Raw genomic sequence first — 14,649 nt, 5'->3', positions numbered from 1 at the left:
TCTCACTTTCAGCTCTGATTTATGGTAATGTGGGTCTTCTGTCTGTCTTTCTTAATCTAGCAAAAGGTCTCACATTTCTTGGCCCATTCAAAGAACCAGCTTTTGATTTTGATTTTTTCCTGTTGTTTTTCTCTTCTCTGTCTTTGCTCTAATCTTTATTATTTCCTTCCTTCTGCTAGCTTTGGATTTAGTTTGTTCTTCTTTTTCTAGTTCCTTAAGGTACACAGTTAGGTTATTGAATTGAGAGCTTTCTTTTTAATGTGAGTGTTTCCAGCTACAAATTCTCCTCTTAGCATTGCTTCCACTGCATGCCATTTTTGTTGTTGTGTTTTCACTTTGATTTATTTTGATATCTTTTCTAACTTTCTTTATGATTTTTTTCTTTGATCATTGGTGTTCATGTGTCTGAACTTTCCAGTTTTCTTTCTGCTGTTGATTTCTAGTTTCATTGTGATCAAGAGAAATATTTCTTCTTTCTTTCTTTCTTTCTTTCTTTCTTTCTTTCTTTCTTTCTTTCTTTTTTAAGATTTTATTTATTTGACAGAGAGAGAGAGCGAGCACAAGCAGGGGTAGCTACAGAAGGAGAGGGAGAAGCAGGTTCCCTACTGAGCAGGGAGGTAGATGCGGGGCTCGATCCCAGCACCCTGGGATCATGACCTGAGCTGAAGGCCAACTCTTAATCAACTGAGCCACCCAGGTGCCCCAGGAAAAATATTTCGTATGATTTCAGTCTCTTTAAATTTATTAAGATATATTTTATAGCCTAACATATTGTCTGTCCTCGATATTGTTCTTGTGTACTGGAGAAGAATATATATTCTGCTGTTGTTCGATCAGTTTAGCTTTTGACACATTATATTTGAGAATACATATAAATGGAGATGTGAGATTTTCATTTAGGAGAAAAGCAGAAGGAGAAATTTGTTACTGTGCTGCAAAGAGGGCTTGAGATCACAGGAATGGATAACTTTTTGTGAGGAACAGAATTTATTTAGAGCAGTAGAACAGCCTTGGGTATGTCCTTAATTGGAAGGCTAAAGGTTGAATATAGCCTGGAGTTTTAGAAAAGGATCAATGGTTTGATATAGACCACAACCAAGACAGTGTAATATTTAGAAATATTTAGGAAGAGAATATAATCAGCTGAATTCAGGGTTGAGAAGTCAGCTACCTTGTTTGGGAAGCACTGTGTCTTAAGTTCCTTTAATAATTCAACACAGAAAGTGAAGAACGGATTCTAGTTTTTTGGATTTGAGAAACATGTAAATTGTGCAGTTAAAAATCAGAAATATCAATTATGTAGTTTGAGAATATTTTTAGAGGCTGATCATCTGCTATTTTGTTAGATCTGAAGTGTTAGAAATTGCTCATTTATTAACTAGAAACTCCTTTCCATATTTGAATTCTGTAGAAGTTGTTTCTGGACAGTCTACGAAAAGCACTTGCTGGCCACGGAGGAAGCAGGCAGCTGACGGAAAGTGCTGCAATTGCTTGTGTCAAACTGTGTAAAGCAAGTACTTACATCAATTGGGAAGATAACTCTGTCATTTTCCTACTAGTTCAGTCCATGGTGGTTGATCTTAAGGTAATATGCTTGTTATTTCTTTACTACAAACTTCAAGAAAACTTAAAGGAAAAATAAACTCCTAGTCAAGTATTACAATGCTTAGATCATTGTCAGAGATCATTGCTAACCCTAAAGTTCTGAATTGTCTTGGATGGTAAGTTCATAAGGCCTGCTTTTGTTGTTTCTGTGTTACTCAGACTAAATTGGCTTAGAATATGATGAAAACACAGAATTAACTGGTTTACTTAAGTGATCATAAATATTCAGGCTTGGTTTTAAAATAATGTAGTAGAATTTAGGGCCTGAAAGGAACCATATCTGGTATAGTAAGAATTTTGTCAGACTGATGAACCACAGCGTTAGTGCTTTGTGCTGCTTCTCGCAACAGAATGTTATTTCCCTGTATGTGGATGCTGTGTTGATATTATTAAATACTAGTTTAAAAAAATACTGCATGATTGTTTAAAGGCTTTTGTTTTCTTTTGGGATTTTCACAGAACCTGCTTTTTAATCCAAGTAAACCATTCTCAAGAGGCAGTCAGCCTGCAGACGTGGATCTAATGATTGACTGCCTCGTTTCTTGCTTTCGTATAAGCCCTCACAACAACCAACATTTTAAGGTGAGAGCATTGGTGTTCATCCAGTTAATGTTTACTGATGCTGTTGATCCTTTCTTTATGAATGTGAAAGGACTAGAAAGATGACTTGGTATTTCTCAATATTATATATTAATGTTAATTTTAAGACCTGAAGAATTTTTTCTGTTTTTTAAAAACTTCTTTTTTCTGCTTCTTTTTATCCTCGTTTGTGTTGAATATTTTTCTCACAGAAATAATATCCAATTTTTTCCTTTTCCCTTGTAGATCTGCCTGGCTCAGAATTCCCCTTCTACATTTCACTATGTGCTGGTAAATTCACTCCATCGAATCATCACCAATGTAAGTCCAAAAGGTATTGCTAAATTACTTAAAATTTTTTTCTTCCTTTCTTTACTTTTTAATTTCTTTTTAAGAAAGACATTTTTGGTTTTTAAAAGGTTTTGAACTTAGATGTATGGTATAGGGAGATTTCTCACAGGTGATTATATCTAGTAACTGATATACAATTGTATTTTTCATTTTCAATTTGACCTGAGGGACTTTATTGAGAAAAGTGGAGTTAAGAGGATCCTTTGGAAAGATTAAACCTAAAATATTTTATTTGCATCAAAAGCCCTTATGAACAGTGCCACTGAGGATATGATTGAATATTTTCATCCAGACTCTTTAAACATAATTTAATACTCCTAGCCTTTTCCCAGCATTTGATACATTCTGACTTGCCACTTTACCATTTAAGTTAAAAGTAGTAACTGTTTATGTTGTAGGCCAGTATGGTACATTTCAAAAATGGTGAGATCATATTTGATTGTACTTTTTAGTCTTCCTTAAATAAATATTAACACACTTAAATAGAGGTATTGACATGATACAAAAGCATATCAGATAAAAATACGCGAGCTCATTAAAAGGTACTTGTGAAACCTTCGACTCTGATGTGAATACATTGGTAGAATGATAATGAAACCTTATCAGATTTGGACCATGAAGTTTTATGACCATTACAGAGTCTCACTGAAGACAGTTTTGGAAATACTTTGTCTTGAAATCACATGAAGTTTTTCTTAGATATTTGGACTCCTGATCTTAAAAATTCTGCCAAATTCTGTTCTTCTGGTTACGAACAATAATATTTTAAAGGTTCTCGAGCTCTACTTTTATCTATTTATGTAAAAATTGGTCAGCCTTTTCTTTTTCTCCCTTCAGAAGGGCTTTATTTATTTATTTATTGGTGGGCAGCAAAGCAAAGTTTATTGAGTGATAGTACAAAGCTCCCAAAGAGGGAGGGGGCCTGAGACGGTTGCCTTAGAAAGGGCCTTAATCATGGCTTACTTAGGTATTATTTGTCCTCTTTATAGTCAAATTCCATTCTTTTTTTTTTAAAGATTTTATTTATTTATGTGACAGAGAGACAGCCAGCGAGAGAGGGAACACAGCAGGGGGAGTGGGAGAGGAAGAAGCAGGCTCCCAGCAGAGGAGCCTGATGTGGGACTCGATCCCATAACGCCGGGATCACGCCTTGAGCCGAAGGCAGACGCTTAACGACTGTGCTACCCAGGCGCCCCCCATTTTTAAGAGTGTATCTCTAATGAGTTAAAAATTCCTCCGCACATTCATTTGCCTTGGATGTGTAAAATTCTGCCTTTTTTCTTCTGCTCCTCTTCTCTTCTTTTCTTTACTTTTTTAGAGAGGGAGGAGCAGAGGCAGAGGGAAAGAGAGAATCTTAAGCAGGCTGTGTACCCAGCACAAAGCCTAACACGGGGCTCCATCTCATGACCCTGAGATCATGACCCTAGCTGAGATCAAGAGTCGGACGCCGAACCGACTGAGCCACCCAGCCACCCCTATTTTCTTTTATCCATTCCTGCAGGGGAAGAGTAACTCTAAATCTGTTTAGTGACACATTTAGCTTTTCTCAGTGGGGTGCTAGTAGCATTTGGGGCAGGGCAGTTCTTTGTTGTGCAGGACTACCTTGTATATTGCGAGACGCCTAGCGTATCCCTGACCCTCATTTCATTAAATGCTGTTTGGGCCACTTCCCTTCTCCCACCCCCAGACATTATGAACAATTAAAATGCCTTGAGGGAATGATACGTTGTTCAGTTGAATATCCATGGGTTAAATTTTAGGCTAAATGTTATTTATCCCAAAAGGGAAAGCTTAATGAATCTGATTGCAGATAAGGTATGTTTGTATTAAAAACTTACTTTACTTTTTTCAGGGTAGTGAGCCAAGACATTGTGTCCTCAATGTTTACTTTCAAGACCATTTTAAGGAAAAAAAAAAAAAAAAAGATGATTTCCCCCCTCAGGTTTATGTGTAATTCAGAATTGAAATATTATTTTTGTCCTTTGACTTATAACACTAAAAGCATTCCATTTAGTAGAGTGGGTGGTTTTACATAAATGCTTAAAACCTGTATTTAATAAACCCAAGTGTATACTTTTTTGATACTTTGTGGCTAGTTACTTTAATTGTGAAATATTTTTGTCTACAATTGAATATATAGAGCACTTTCAAGCATGGACTTGGCACTGCTGTAAGTGGCTGAGCTGCTCCTTTGTGGGTTTAAAGCATGCCTGGAGTGGTACTTCATGCATGCCTCAGTGTATATGGTGAAGTGGTCGTGCATCCTTCTGTACTCCGATGAGTACTGCATGTGTGAAGGTGGAGTGTGTCTGTATCAGAGGTCACGTCAATATGGAGTCTATTTAAAAAAAAAAAAAACTTATATTGGCTAAGTTTTAAAATACTCAGCATCAGTAACCTTTAAGGAATAGCTTGACAAAAAGCATACATTTGAGTCTATAACATATCTTTTAAAGGTATACTTTAGATGATGATACTTTATCATATTATAGAATGTTTGAGAAGTTGTTTCTTGTTAGGGTTGGTTTTTTTCTTTCCTATGGTTTGAGGCTAATAGAGATTGAATCTGAAGTACTTTCTGACTGAAAAGGACCATTCATAAAATAACTATGCACATTTATGGAATTGACCATTACAGAGTCTCACTGAAGACAGTTATGGAAATACTTTGTCTTGAAATCCCATGAAGTTTTTCTTAGATATTTGGACTCCTAAACTTAAATTTATTCTTAGTGTAAGATTTCCTTTTCATTGATTCTTGGTTCAATACACCTCATAAGTTCTTTTCTTCCATGGTTCTTCAGCCAAATTCACAGATTTTGTTTCTTACTGTCACATTGTCAAATAAGATAAAAGTTTTACTGATATGTTTTTGAGGGGTTATGTAGAATTGATAGTGGTTTGCAGTTTTGTTTTCTTTCTGGGAAACATACTCTGTTCATAAGTATGCTGTTTAGATCTAAAATATTCTGTTTCTTCCTAAGAAATCTAAAAATCTGTTCACTCTTTGAATTTTATTATACTATAGACTTTTGTCAGCTTTGAAAGTGGTATTCATGGTACTGTCACTTTTTTTATTACGGCATGCTCTAAGAGATGAATTATAATTATAAGATCTGTGTTATGTTCTTAATCTTCATTGGCTTCCTTTATGTTAAATTAGGTATGTTGTTATAATTGGGAAATTAAAGAAATAGTAATACACATAGGTGACCCAGAAAAATTAGTGATCAGCGGAACATGCTGTAGCTGTTCAGTACTTAGTGTTCTGGTTTTTTCCTTATGCCGTTTGTTGTGGTTTTCTTATAGATAGCTCACATACTGAGAATGACATCTCTTCCTACTGAGAGGTTGGTTAAGTTCTCGCCAAGGCACTTGAAAATTTATTTAAGTAATCTCTTGAAGAATTGCCATAGTTTGCTCATACTATGTACTTGTAAAAGTATTGCCATTTGTTTGGCAGTAAACTTCAAGGAGAAAAAAAAGGGAACGTCTACTTTAGTTGACTAGTTTCAGAAGGGACACATTTAGTAACTGCTTAAAACACTATAATTTTTGCCAACTACATGATGCCTAGTTTTTAGTGCATATTTTATTTGAAAGTGTATCTTTAACTTTTACATTAAAATGAATAAATTTTTATATTTTGAAAAATGGCAGTTATGAAAATCACTAAATCTTAAGTTAAAATCATGTTATTTTATAGGATGCATCTGGTACCATGATATGATTCCAGTAACTATTGATGTAGCATAATAGTTTGGATAGGTGTTATTTGAAATGCATCTTTCTTTAGTTATTAGTTTGTGACAAGATATGGGGTCAGGAGAATGAGTTGGACCCTTATCTCAGTGCATTTTGTGATCATTCAGCCTTTGTTTCTTTAGGCTGATTAATACAAGCTGTATAAATTAGTAAATGTATGGAAATCAAGCTGTGTTGATTGCTTGGGCAAATCAGATGACTAAATTGACCAAAGTTTAAAGAGTCCATTATGTAACCAAACTAAGATTTGTTAATTTGTTAGGAATTAGCTTAAATAAAGTAAGAGTTGGGGGAATAGCAGAAACAACCATACTGTCAAAAGAGAATTATTTCTTCCCTCACAGCTTTGCGGTCCCTTCCTATAAATAGAGTTTACTATTCAAATTGTGTATTATAGGTTGATTGCATAATTTACTATCAGGTAATTTGAGTTTGTAATCTAATTTTAGATTAAGGTAACTTGATGCTACCTAGAATATTCTGAGAATTATGAGTGAAGAAATTAGAGGTTGAGAACTTAGCTTCATTTTGGAGAGAAGGAACCTGGGAATAGGGTGTGATGCTCTTAAGTCCTCTTCCTGTGCTAGTTCAGTCATTCTTTCAGGTGCTTCCTGTGGAGCGGAGTGTCTAAGCTGGAAGCCTACGTCTGGAGTTGTCCCATACCTTGTATGCTCTCCATATGGAGTGAAAATGCATCCGTTTTTGTGTTAACCGATAGACAGACTTTATAGCTTTAGTGATTTTCATAACATAGTAATTAAAGTTAAATTAGGCACCATTCAAATAAAATAGGCACTAGAAACTAGAACCAAAGCTTAAACAGGTGAAACTGAAATAGATAAATATTTACATAAAATTATTACCTTTAAATCTATTTAGTTATGATCAGTTTGTCTTTGTGGTGATCATTAGTCCTTTCGTGTATTGTACCATCATTGCATATCAATTTAAGATTATAGGTTTACTAATAGCTTTATCTCATTTACTAATTTTGTGTTGTACTTACCATTGTTGTTTGTAGGCATATAAGTGATGGTTTGCCACATATTCCTTCAACATTGTGTTGAACCACTAATCTTTTTTAAAGCTTTGATAGTAGCATTCTTACATGGGAAAATATATACTATCTATATATGCCTATGTTTCTGAAATGTATAAAATGTTAGACTTAAAAAAAAAAGATTGGCTACAGAATTAGCTCTCTAAAGACTGTTTTTCAGATTCATTAGCTTATCAGTTAGCTTATGCTCATACACATGAAGTGGCAATTTGTCTCATGTTCATTATTATATTTTAAAATAAGTGTATGGGTTAGTATTTGAATTAAAGAGATTATTTGAAGACTTTGGAAATCATGGTGTGTGTTTGCATGGTCTTAGAAGTTTTTCACAGAAGGATAAAATATAAGGCAACAGTGTTAACCAGAGTGTATAACTCCTGCAAATTTGTACTTTTCCTCTCTTATGGTCCCTGTTTTTCTCCAGTCTGCGTTGGACTGGTGGCCCAAGATTGATGCTGTATATTGTCACTCAGTTGAGCTTCGAAACATGTTTGGCGAAACCCTTCATAAAGCCGTGCAGGGTTGTGGAGCACACCCAGCCATACGAATGGCACCGGTAAGATTCGTCACGAATTTGCATCCCACCTTCCTCCTACTGCTTTCCAGTGTCCTTATCCTATTCCTGCTTTTTTATCTTAGAAAATCAAATGAGTCCCTCCTTTCTGTAAGTGTGGTATGTTGTGTACTGCAGTGTTGTTGCAATGCTAGTTAATGGTATTTGTTTTTCACTATGTCAGTGGGTTGAACTTATTTTTCTCAGAGAAATTTTCTCACAAAATGCTGTTAAAATCTTTAATTTCTCTCTCTCTTTCTCTCTCTCTTTCTTTCTTGTCTTTTTTACTTTCTTTTTCCTGTAACTTTTCCTAATGAATCAAAATATTTTGGTTTGTTCCTCATCGTTGGGGATGAGTAAGGGAAGCCTAAATCCTGGGTTAGAGTGAATGTTTCTACTAATGCACGGTTTTTGCCCATTGGATCCTGAACATTGCACATAGGAAATTAGAAATAAAATTAAACATTTTTATTTAAAATAAAAATATTTCATGTTTCAGCAAATATGCTTTTTGTGTTTAAAAATGATAGACACTTTGATATTGAAGTTTGTTTAAACTTAGTAAAAGGAGTGTTTTTAAATGAGGTATTCTAACATAAATATTCTTAAATGGAATTTTAAAACTCATACGGAACCAGTTTAAACAGACAGAGATCGTAGAAGTCATTTCTGGGTATTTATGTATAGCAAGAGTATTACACATGGCAACTCTTGACATTGACTGGTGGTGCTTTGTCTTCTGCTTCTTATTTTCTGTTCTTATTGGCTGCTGTCGCTCACATGGTCAGATGCCAACCAGTCACTGTTTTGCATGGCAGTGGGCTTCTGTGGCTGTAAGTATGACCCATTGTAACTACCTCAGAAAAGTCCTTGGTTTCTTTGACTTTTCTGTGTATAGTTACTGTAATAGTCACATCCTGTCATTTCAGATGAAAATGTAGCATGTTTTTACCTATTGGTTTTATCTAGTAAATGAGCCACTCCACACTTAGAATTTAAATAGCTTCCTCCCTAGCATGCTTCTCTTTTCCCAAGTTCCCTTAGTCAATAAAATATTTCGGTTTAATACAGGTGTAGTTCACTCTTATCCAGTCATCAGTAATTGTTCCTGAGGATTATTTCTCTCAGATGTTCAAATAGAGAAGTTTGCTATGCCATATATTTTGGAATTATTTAGTCTAAAAAGTTAGAGCCAAAGAGCATGGCAATTATGTTTTCTTAAGTAAAATAAATAAAATGCGGAGTTATTTTTAGTTGACTTTTTGTGATACCAAGTACTTAATTTTTTAGAAAATTGAAAATTTCAATCTAAGTTAATTGGAGGTAAACATAAGTAATAGTTACTTAAATGTCATTTAACTAGACATTTCAAAAGTTGTTTTGGAAAATGACAAAATAAATTGTTTAAAAATTATTCATTTTAAATATCTTCTAGGGAATTAGAACTTTATTTGACTTTTTAAGTTTTCTACTTCTTCTGGTAGAAAATGAATGGCCTCCAATAATAAAAATTGGTAGGAAGTCAATATTTACTTTAATTTCAATATCCAGTTTACCAGCCGTCTGCAATTTAATTTTCTGTGCATGAGAACCGAAAGAAAATAAAACTAAATTATTCTTTTGAATAGAGACAAATTTGATTGGTAGTCTGAAAATGTTCCCTACATTTAGAAGTTATTGTACTTCTTAGCTCTACGTATTAACTACTTCTAGAAGCAACATATTGTATTACTGAAAGTTATTTCATAAAAGCCATAACTAGACTTCTTTTGGTCCAAGGACACCCATGATAAGAATTTAGTTTTTATTTGCTATTATTCTCTGAAAGCCTCAGTATATATTTGATTTGCAAAATCATTCTTAAGCTGTTTATATTTATGTATGTATATATGTGTGAAATTTTGTATGTATATGTATACATATATATACGCACACATACACACACATATGTATATAATTGTACATAGTGGCTGAAGGAGAGCTTTCTGGCTGATCTTCTTACCAGAAAAATTAATTAACAGATTTAATATGAAATAATTTTTTAGAATAATAAAATGTTATCCGTCCATCCAGTTAGATGGTCCTTAAGGTGAATCTTACCCCTCTTAAACCTGGTGAGTGAACAGTCAGACAACAAATGTGGAAATATTGAGCTCTCCCACAAGCTGCCAGGCGTAATGTTAACACCAGGGAAGCATGACGAACTAAGCAGACAGGAACTTTCTCACAAAGATGTCAGTCTTGCAGCTTTTGCTTGAAAACTTCTAATAAAGAGCTCACTACAGGTGGCCGTCAAGTCTGGAAACACAGAAATTCATAATACATGGTTTAAATATGTGACATCAGGGTTTCTCAACCTTGGCACTATTGATATTTTGGAATGTTATAGGGGACTGTTGTAGGGGACTATCTTATATGTTGTAGGATGCTTTACAGCATTTCTAGCCTCTACCCACTACATGCCAGTAGTACCAGTCCTGCCAGTCCAGAAACGTCTCCAGGTGTTTCCACTTTGCCCTGGGAGCCAACTGCCCCCAATTGAGAACCACTGTATTACATGACATGTTCAGCGGGTTGTCCTCATTTGCATTGACTCAAATGGTTCGTGTCTCTGATAAACTGGAGCCTTTGTCTTACTGCAGAAGTAGCGGTCACGGAGTTCAATCTGTAAGAAGGCTTTATAATATGGGGTGGATGTATTTCTTGTAGGAAAGCAATTTGAAGGTTTTTCTTTAACCAAGATGGACTCATCTCCCTATCACTCCCATTCATCATTGATCCTCTCTTTTTCTTAAGCTCCGTAGAACACTTCTGATTCTTCCATTAAGACAGCACTGCAGATATTTCAATGAAGTTACCCTGTAGTCCTGAGGTTTCTTTTTATTTTTATATGATTTTAGCCTTGGGAGGGATTTTATTATTTCAGCTTCTTTAAAAGCTTGTGGGGTGTGTGTGTGTACTGTTTGATCTGCACAAATAATGCTTAATGAGTGACAAATAGTCACATGATTAGTGAATAGTTGACATTCATTTCAGTGTCTGTCCAGTTCTTCAGCTGTCTTCCCTCACTAGTGCATTAGCTTGATCAAAGCAGGAGCTCTGTCTGGCTTGTCACCCACGGGGTTCCTGGCCCCTAAAATAGTATCTGGCGCGTAGTAGGCATTTAGTACATATTTGTTGAATGAGTGAATCAATTTTTTTCTTGATTTGCTTTTAAAACCCTCCTCTGATTTGCTTCTCTTTTGGAAAGAATTCAACCTAACACTTTTTATTTTTCAATTAAAATGACGTATTAGGATCTGATTTTAGTGTTCCAGATGTGGTGTAACTGAAAAACGCCATTAACCTGCTGTGCCTGCATACGTGTTTCTACTAATAGAGTTTAAGATTACGTTATTATCTTGGATTGAGCTCTTTGGCATTTAAACATTTTAGTCTTTCCATATGAACATTGAGCCATAGCTTCTCCATTTTGTACTTTTGCAGTATTTTTAAAAATTTGAAATACTTTTTTAGCACCTTTACTGTTTTAAAACTAAGGTAGCTGATTAATAATAGAGGTATGCATTTTCACAAATACGTGTAATTTTTGCTTCTTAAGGAGATCCTGGCTCAGCAAATGCTCTTACATGCCTGTAATTCAGTCTTAGTCTTAAACAAGTTAACAAATAGTTTAGGCCCTTAATAGGCAGCTTAAATATTCTGATTAATGAATTTATTCCTGGGCATGACGCTTCTCTTCTTTGGCCAAAGAGCATATACCAGCTTGGATTCTTACTAATATCTGTAGTATGGAAGGCCAATCAGTAAATTAATGAATGGATTATTTTTCTTGCATTTCTAGTTAAGAAATATATTTCTTCTTTAGTGTGTTGTTCCTGATTTTATATAACCCCCTAATGGTCATTAATTAAAAGATATTTGAAATGAAAACTTTATTTAACCTTTCAAGTCCTTACTCTGTATTAGGCAGCAGTGCTGGAATAAAATTTATATGCTGATACCTGAGATTAAGAGATGACATAATTGAACTATTAACTTTTTGGAAATGCTTACTGAGTAAGAGATAACCGTTGTGTCTGTTGGTTGTCCTCTAACCTGTGTTCCTGTGCAGTGGTTGCATCAGGGAGGAGCAGTCACACTAAGCTACGACTTAGTAAATAGATTTGTTTAGTGAGAGTTGATCACTTTGATCTAAGGTGTTACCATGATCGGGAATGAAAAAAGTACAGAATTTAATGGGAGCAAACAGTAAAAGCAGAATTTATTACATACATTTGGTAAGATATTTGCAACGGGATTATAAATATAAAAGCAAACAGTATTTGTAAGTTTTGTGTTTCTTTTCTGTAGTTCCGTTCTTGAGCATTAACGCGTATGTTAGATAGCTGTTTTCCCCTTTGAGGACCAAAACCCTTCATCGTTCTTGGGCATACTAACATACGCACTTACTACTCTTAAACATTGAGGATGTGGCTGTGTGTTACAGATAGACATCTCCACTTTTTACCTTTGAAGGAGCCCATTTACTTGGACATTTTTGTTATGGGTACATAGATGCTGGAGAGCCTTTATCTGTGTATATACAATTTCTCCAAGGAAGCCGTGCAGATACCCAACAGGCACATGCTCGACATCACTAAACATCAAGGAAGTACAAACAAAACCATAGTGATAGATCACCTCACACTAATTGGAATGATTAGAACAAAAACAAGAAATAACAGGTGTTGGCAGATGTGGAGAAAAGGGAACCCTCGTGCATTGTTGGTCAGAATGTAAATTGGTGCAGACACTACAGAAAACAGTATGGAGGTTTTTCAAAAAATTAAAAATAGAGATACTATCCAGTCCAGCAACTCCACTCCTAGATATTTATCTGAAGAAAACAACACTAATTTGAAAAGACAAGCACCCCTATGTTCATTACAACATTATTTACAATAGCAAGATATGGAAGCAATCTAAGTGTCCATCAGACGAAAGAACAAGAAGTTGTGGTTTATATACATACTGGAATATTACTTAGCCATAAAAAAGAATGGAATCTGGCCATTTGCAACAACATGGATGGACCTCAGGGTTATTATGCTAAGTGAAATAAGTCAGGCAGAGAAAGACAAATACCATATGATTTCACTTATGTGGAATCTAAAAAACAAAACAGAAACAGACTGATAGATACAGAGAACAAACTGATGGTTGCCAGAAGGGAAGGCAGTCGGGGGTTGGGAGATCAATGAAACAGGTGAAGGGGATTAAGAGGTGCTACTTTCTTCCAGTTATACAATAAGACTTTGGGATGTAATGCATAGCATAGGAAATATAATCAATAATGTTATAACCACTTTGTGTGGTGATAAATGGTAACTAGACTTATGGTGGTGACCATTTTGGAATGTATATAAATATTAAATCACTATGTTGTACACCTAAAACTGAAAACATTAATAAAGGCATATGTGTCAGAACTTGATATTTTTATGCCCTTTTAAAGGGAGGGGGAAAATGATTTATAACAATAGAAAGAGGTGGTTTTGTGTCCAGAAGGTAATTATTGCATTTTTGGTTGAATAACATTCGTAATTATGGTATCAGCACAGCATCTACCATAGCATCTCTGTAACTGAAGCACATTTTTCATGACTGGTCTTTGTCGAAGAGTTCTTTCTCCGTTTTACTAATGTGCTTCAGGCAAAATACATGCATTCTATAACTTGAGAGAGGTGGAATGCCATTGAAGGAAAAAGCAAAACTTACAATTAAATTATTGAATTACAGAGATTGCCATTATAACATATTTCATCAAGTCTAAGAAACACTTATTTTTAGTTTTTAACATCTCTGAAATTGGGACTGCATCTTATTTGCCTCGTGTCTTAAGAGTTGATGGTGGTTTTTCATTTCTTGTGGTACATTAACAATGCATCTTATTAAAATTAATGTAGATCCTATGAAATATTTGTGTATATTTGTGTGGGATAAATGTTTGTTAAATGAGTAGTTTAGTGTATGTATTGTGAGAGCTACAGACTAAATATTTTATCCCTAATGGTTTCCACGTTTGGAAAATTGTTCTTTTACTTTGGAGTCAACTTGATATTAAAGTGTTTCGTACTTTTAATAGATTGTCACTTAAACTTTATTAGATACATTATATATAAGAATAATATAAATGTTGCAAAAATAGTTTGTGTTTGTTTTTTAAGCTTAGTAATATTAACCTTATACTTACCTTTGGATGCTTCTACTCATACCACACATATGGTGGTATAAAATATCTTGTTTTTTCAAAGCTTTTTTGTAATGGATTCATTTTTAAAAGTTAGATAGCTATTGTCTTGAATTTGATGTTTGATTTTTTACAAGGTGATGACATGTTTTTGTTTTTGTTTTTATTTTTAGAGTCTTACATTTAAAGAAAAAGTAACAAGCCTTAAATTTAAAGAAAAACCTACAGACCTGGAGACAAGAAGCTATAAGTATCTTCTCTTGTCCATGGTGAAACTAATTCATGCAGATCCAAAGCTCTTGCTTTGTGTAAGTATTTTTTATAAAAGGCCTTGAAATTACTGCACTAACTTAATTTGGTTTAAGTGAAATGCCAAGATCTTGGAGATGATTATTAGCTAAAGAACACTCCTGATCCTTTCTGATGGTGCTTGAAACCTAAGACATCTTTAAGAAAACTAACTTACAGAGAAGTTGCATTTCTCTAATACTACTATAATTAGAT

General features: G+C 34.5%; 1 protein-coding gene across 6 annotated transcripts in view; it reads left to right on the top strand.

The window, feature by feature from the left end:
• Positions 1–14,649, top strand: part of NF1 (neurofibromin 1) — a 258,716-nt gene that overhangs the window by 80,186 nt on the left and 163,881 nt on the right. For all 6 annotated transcript variants that reach the window (XM_026517664.4, XM_026517666.4, XM_048223273.2 and 3 more), the window contains exons 9-13: positions 1,412–1,585; positions 2,065–2,187; positions 2,431–2,505; positions 7,785–7,916; positions 14,319–14,453. In XM_026517664.4, the coding sequence (XP_026373449.1) occupies positions 1,412–1,585; positions 2,065–2,187; positions 2,431–2,505; positions 7,785–7,916; positions 14,319–14,453 (639 nt within the window). The remainder of the gene's footprint in view (positions 1–1,411; positions 1,586–2,064; positions 2,188–2,430; positions 2,506–7,784; positions 7,917–14,318; positions 14,454–14,649) is intronic.

The sequence above is a fragment of the Ursus arctos genome, unplaced genomic scaffold (genome assembly GCF_023065955.2).
Source record: "Ursus arctos isolate Adak ecotype North America unplaced genomic scaffold, UrsArc2.0 scaffold_24, whole genome shotgun sequence".
NCBI lineage: Eukaryota > Metazoa > Chordata > Mammalia > Carnivora > Ursidae > Ursus > Ursus arctos.
The sequence above is the reverse complement of the archived record's forward strand: the minus strand, read 5'-3'. Positions and strand labels throughout refer to the sequence as shown.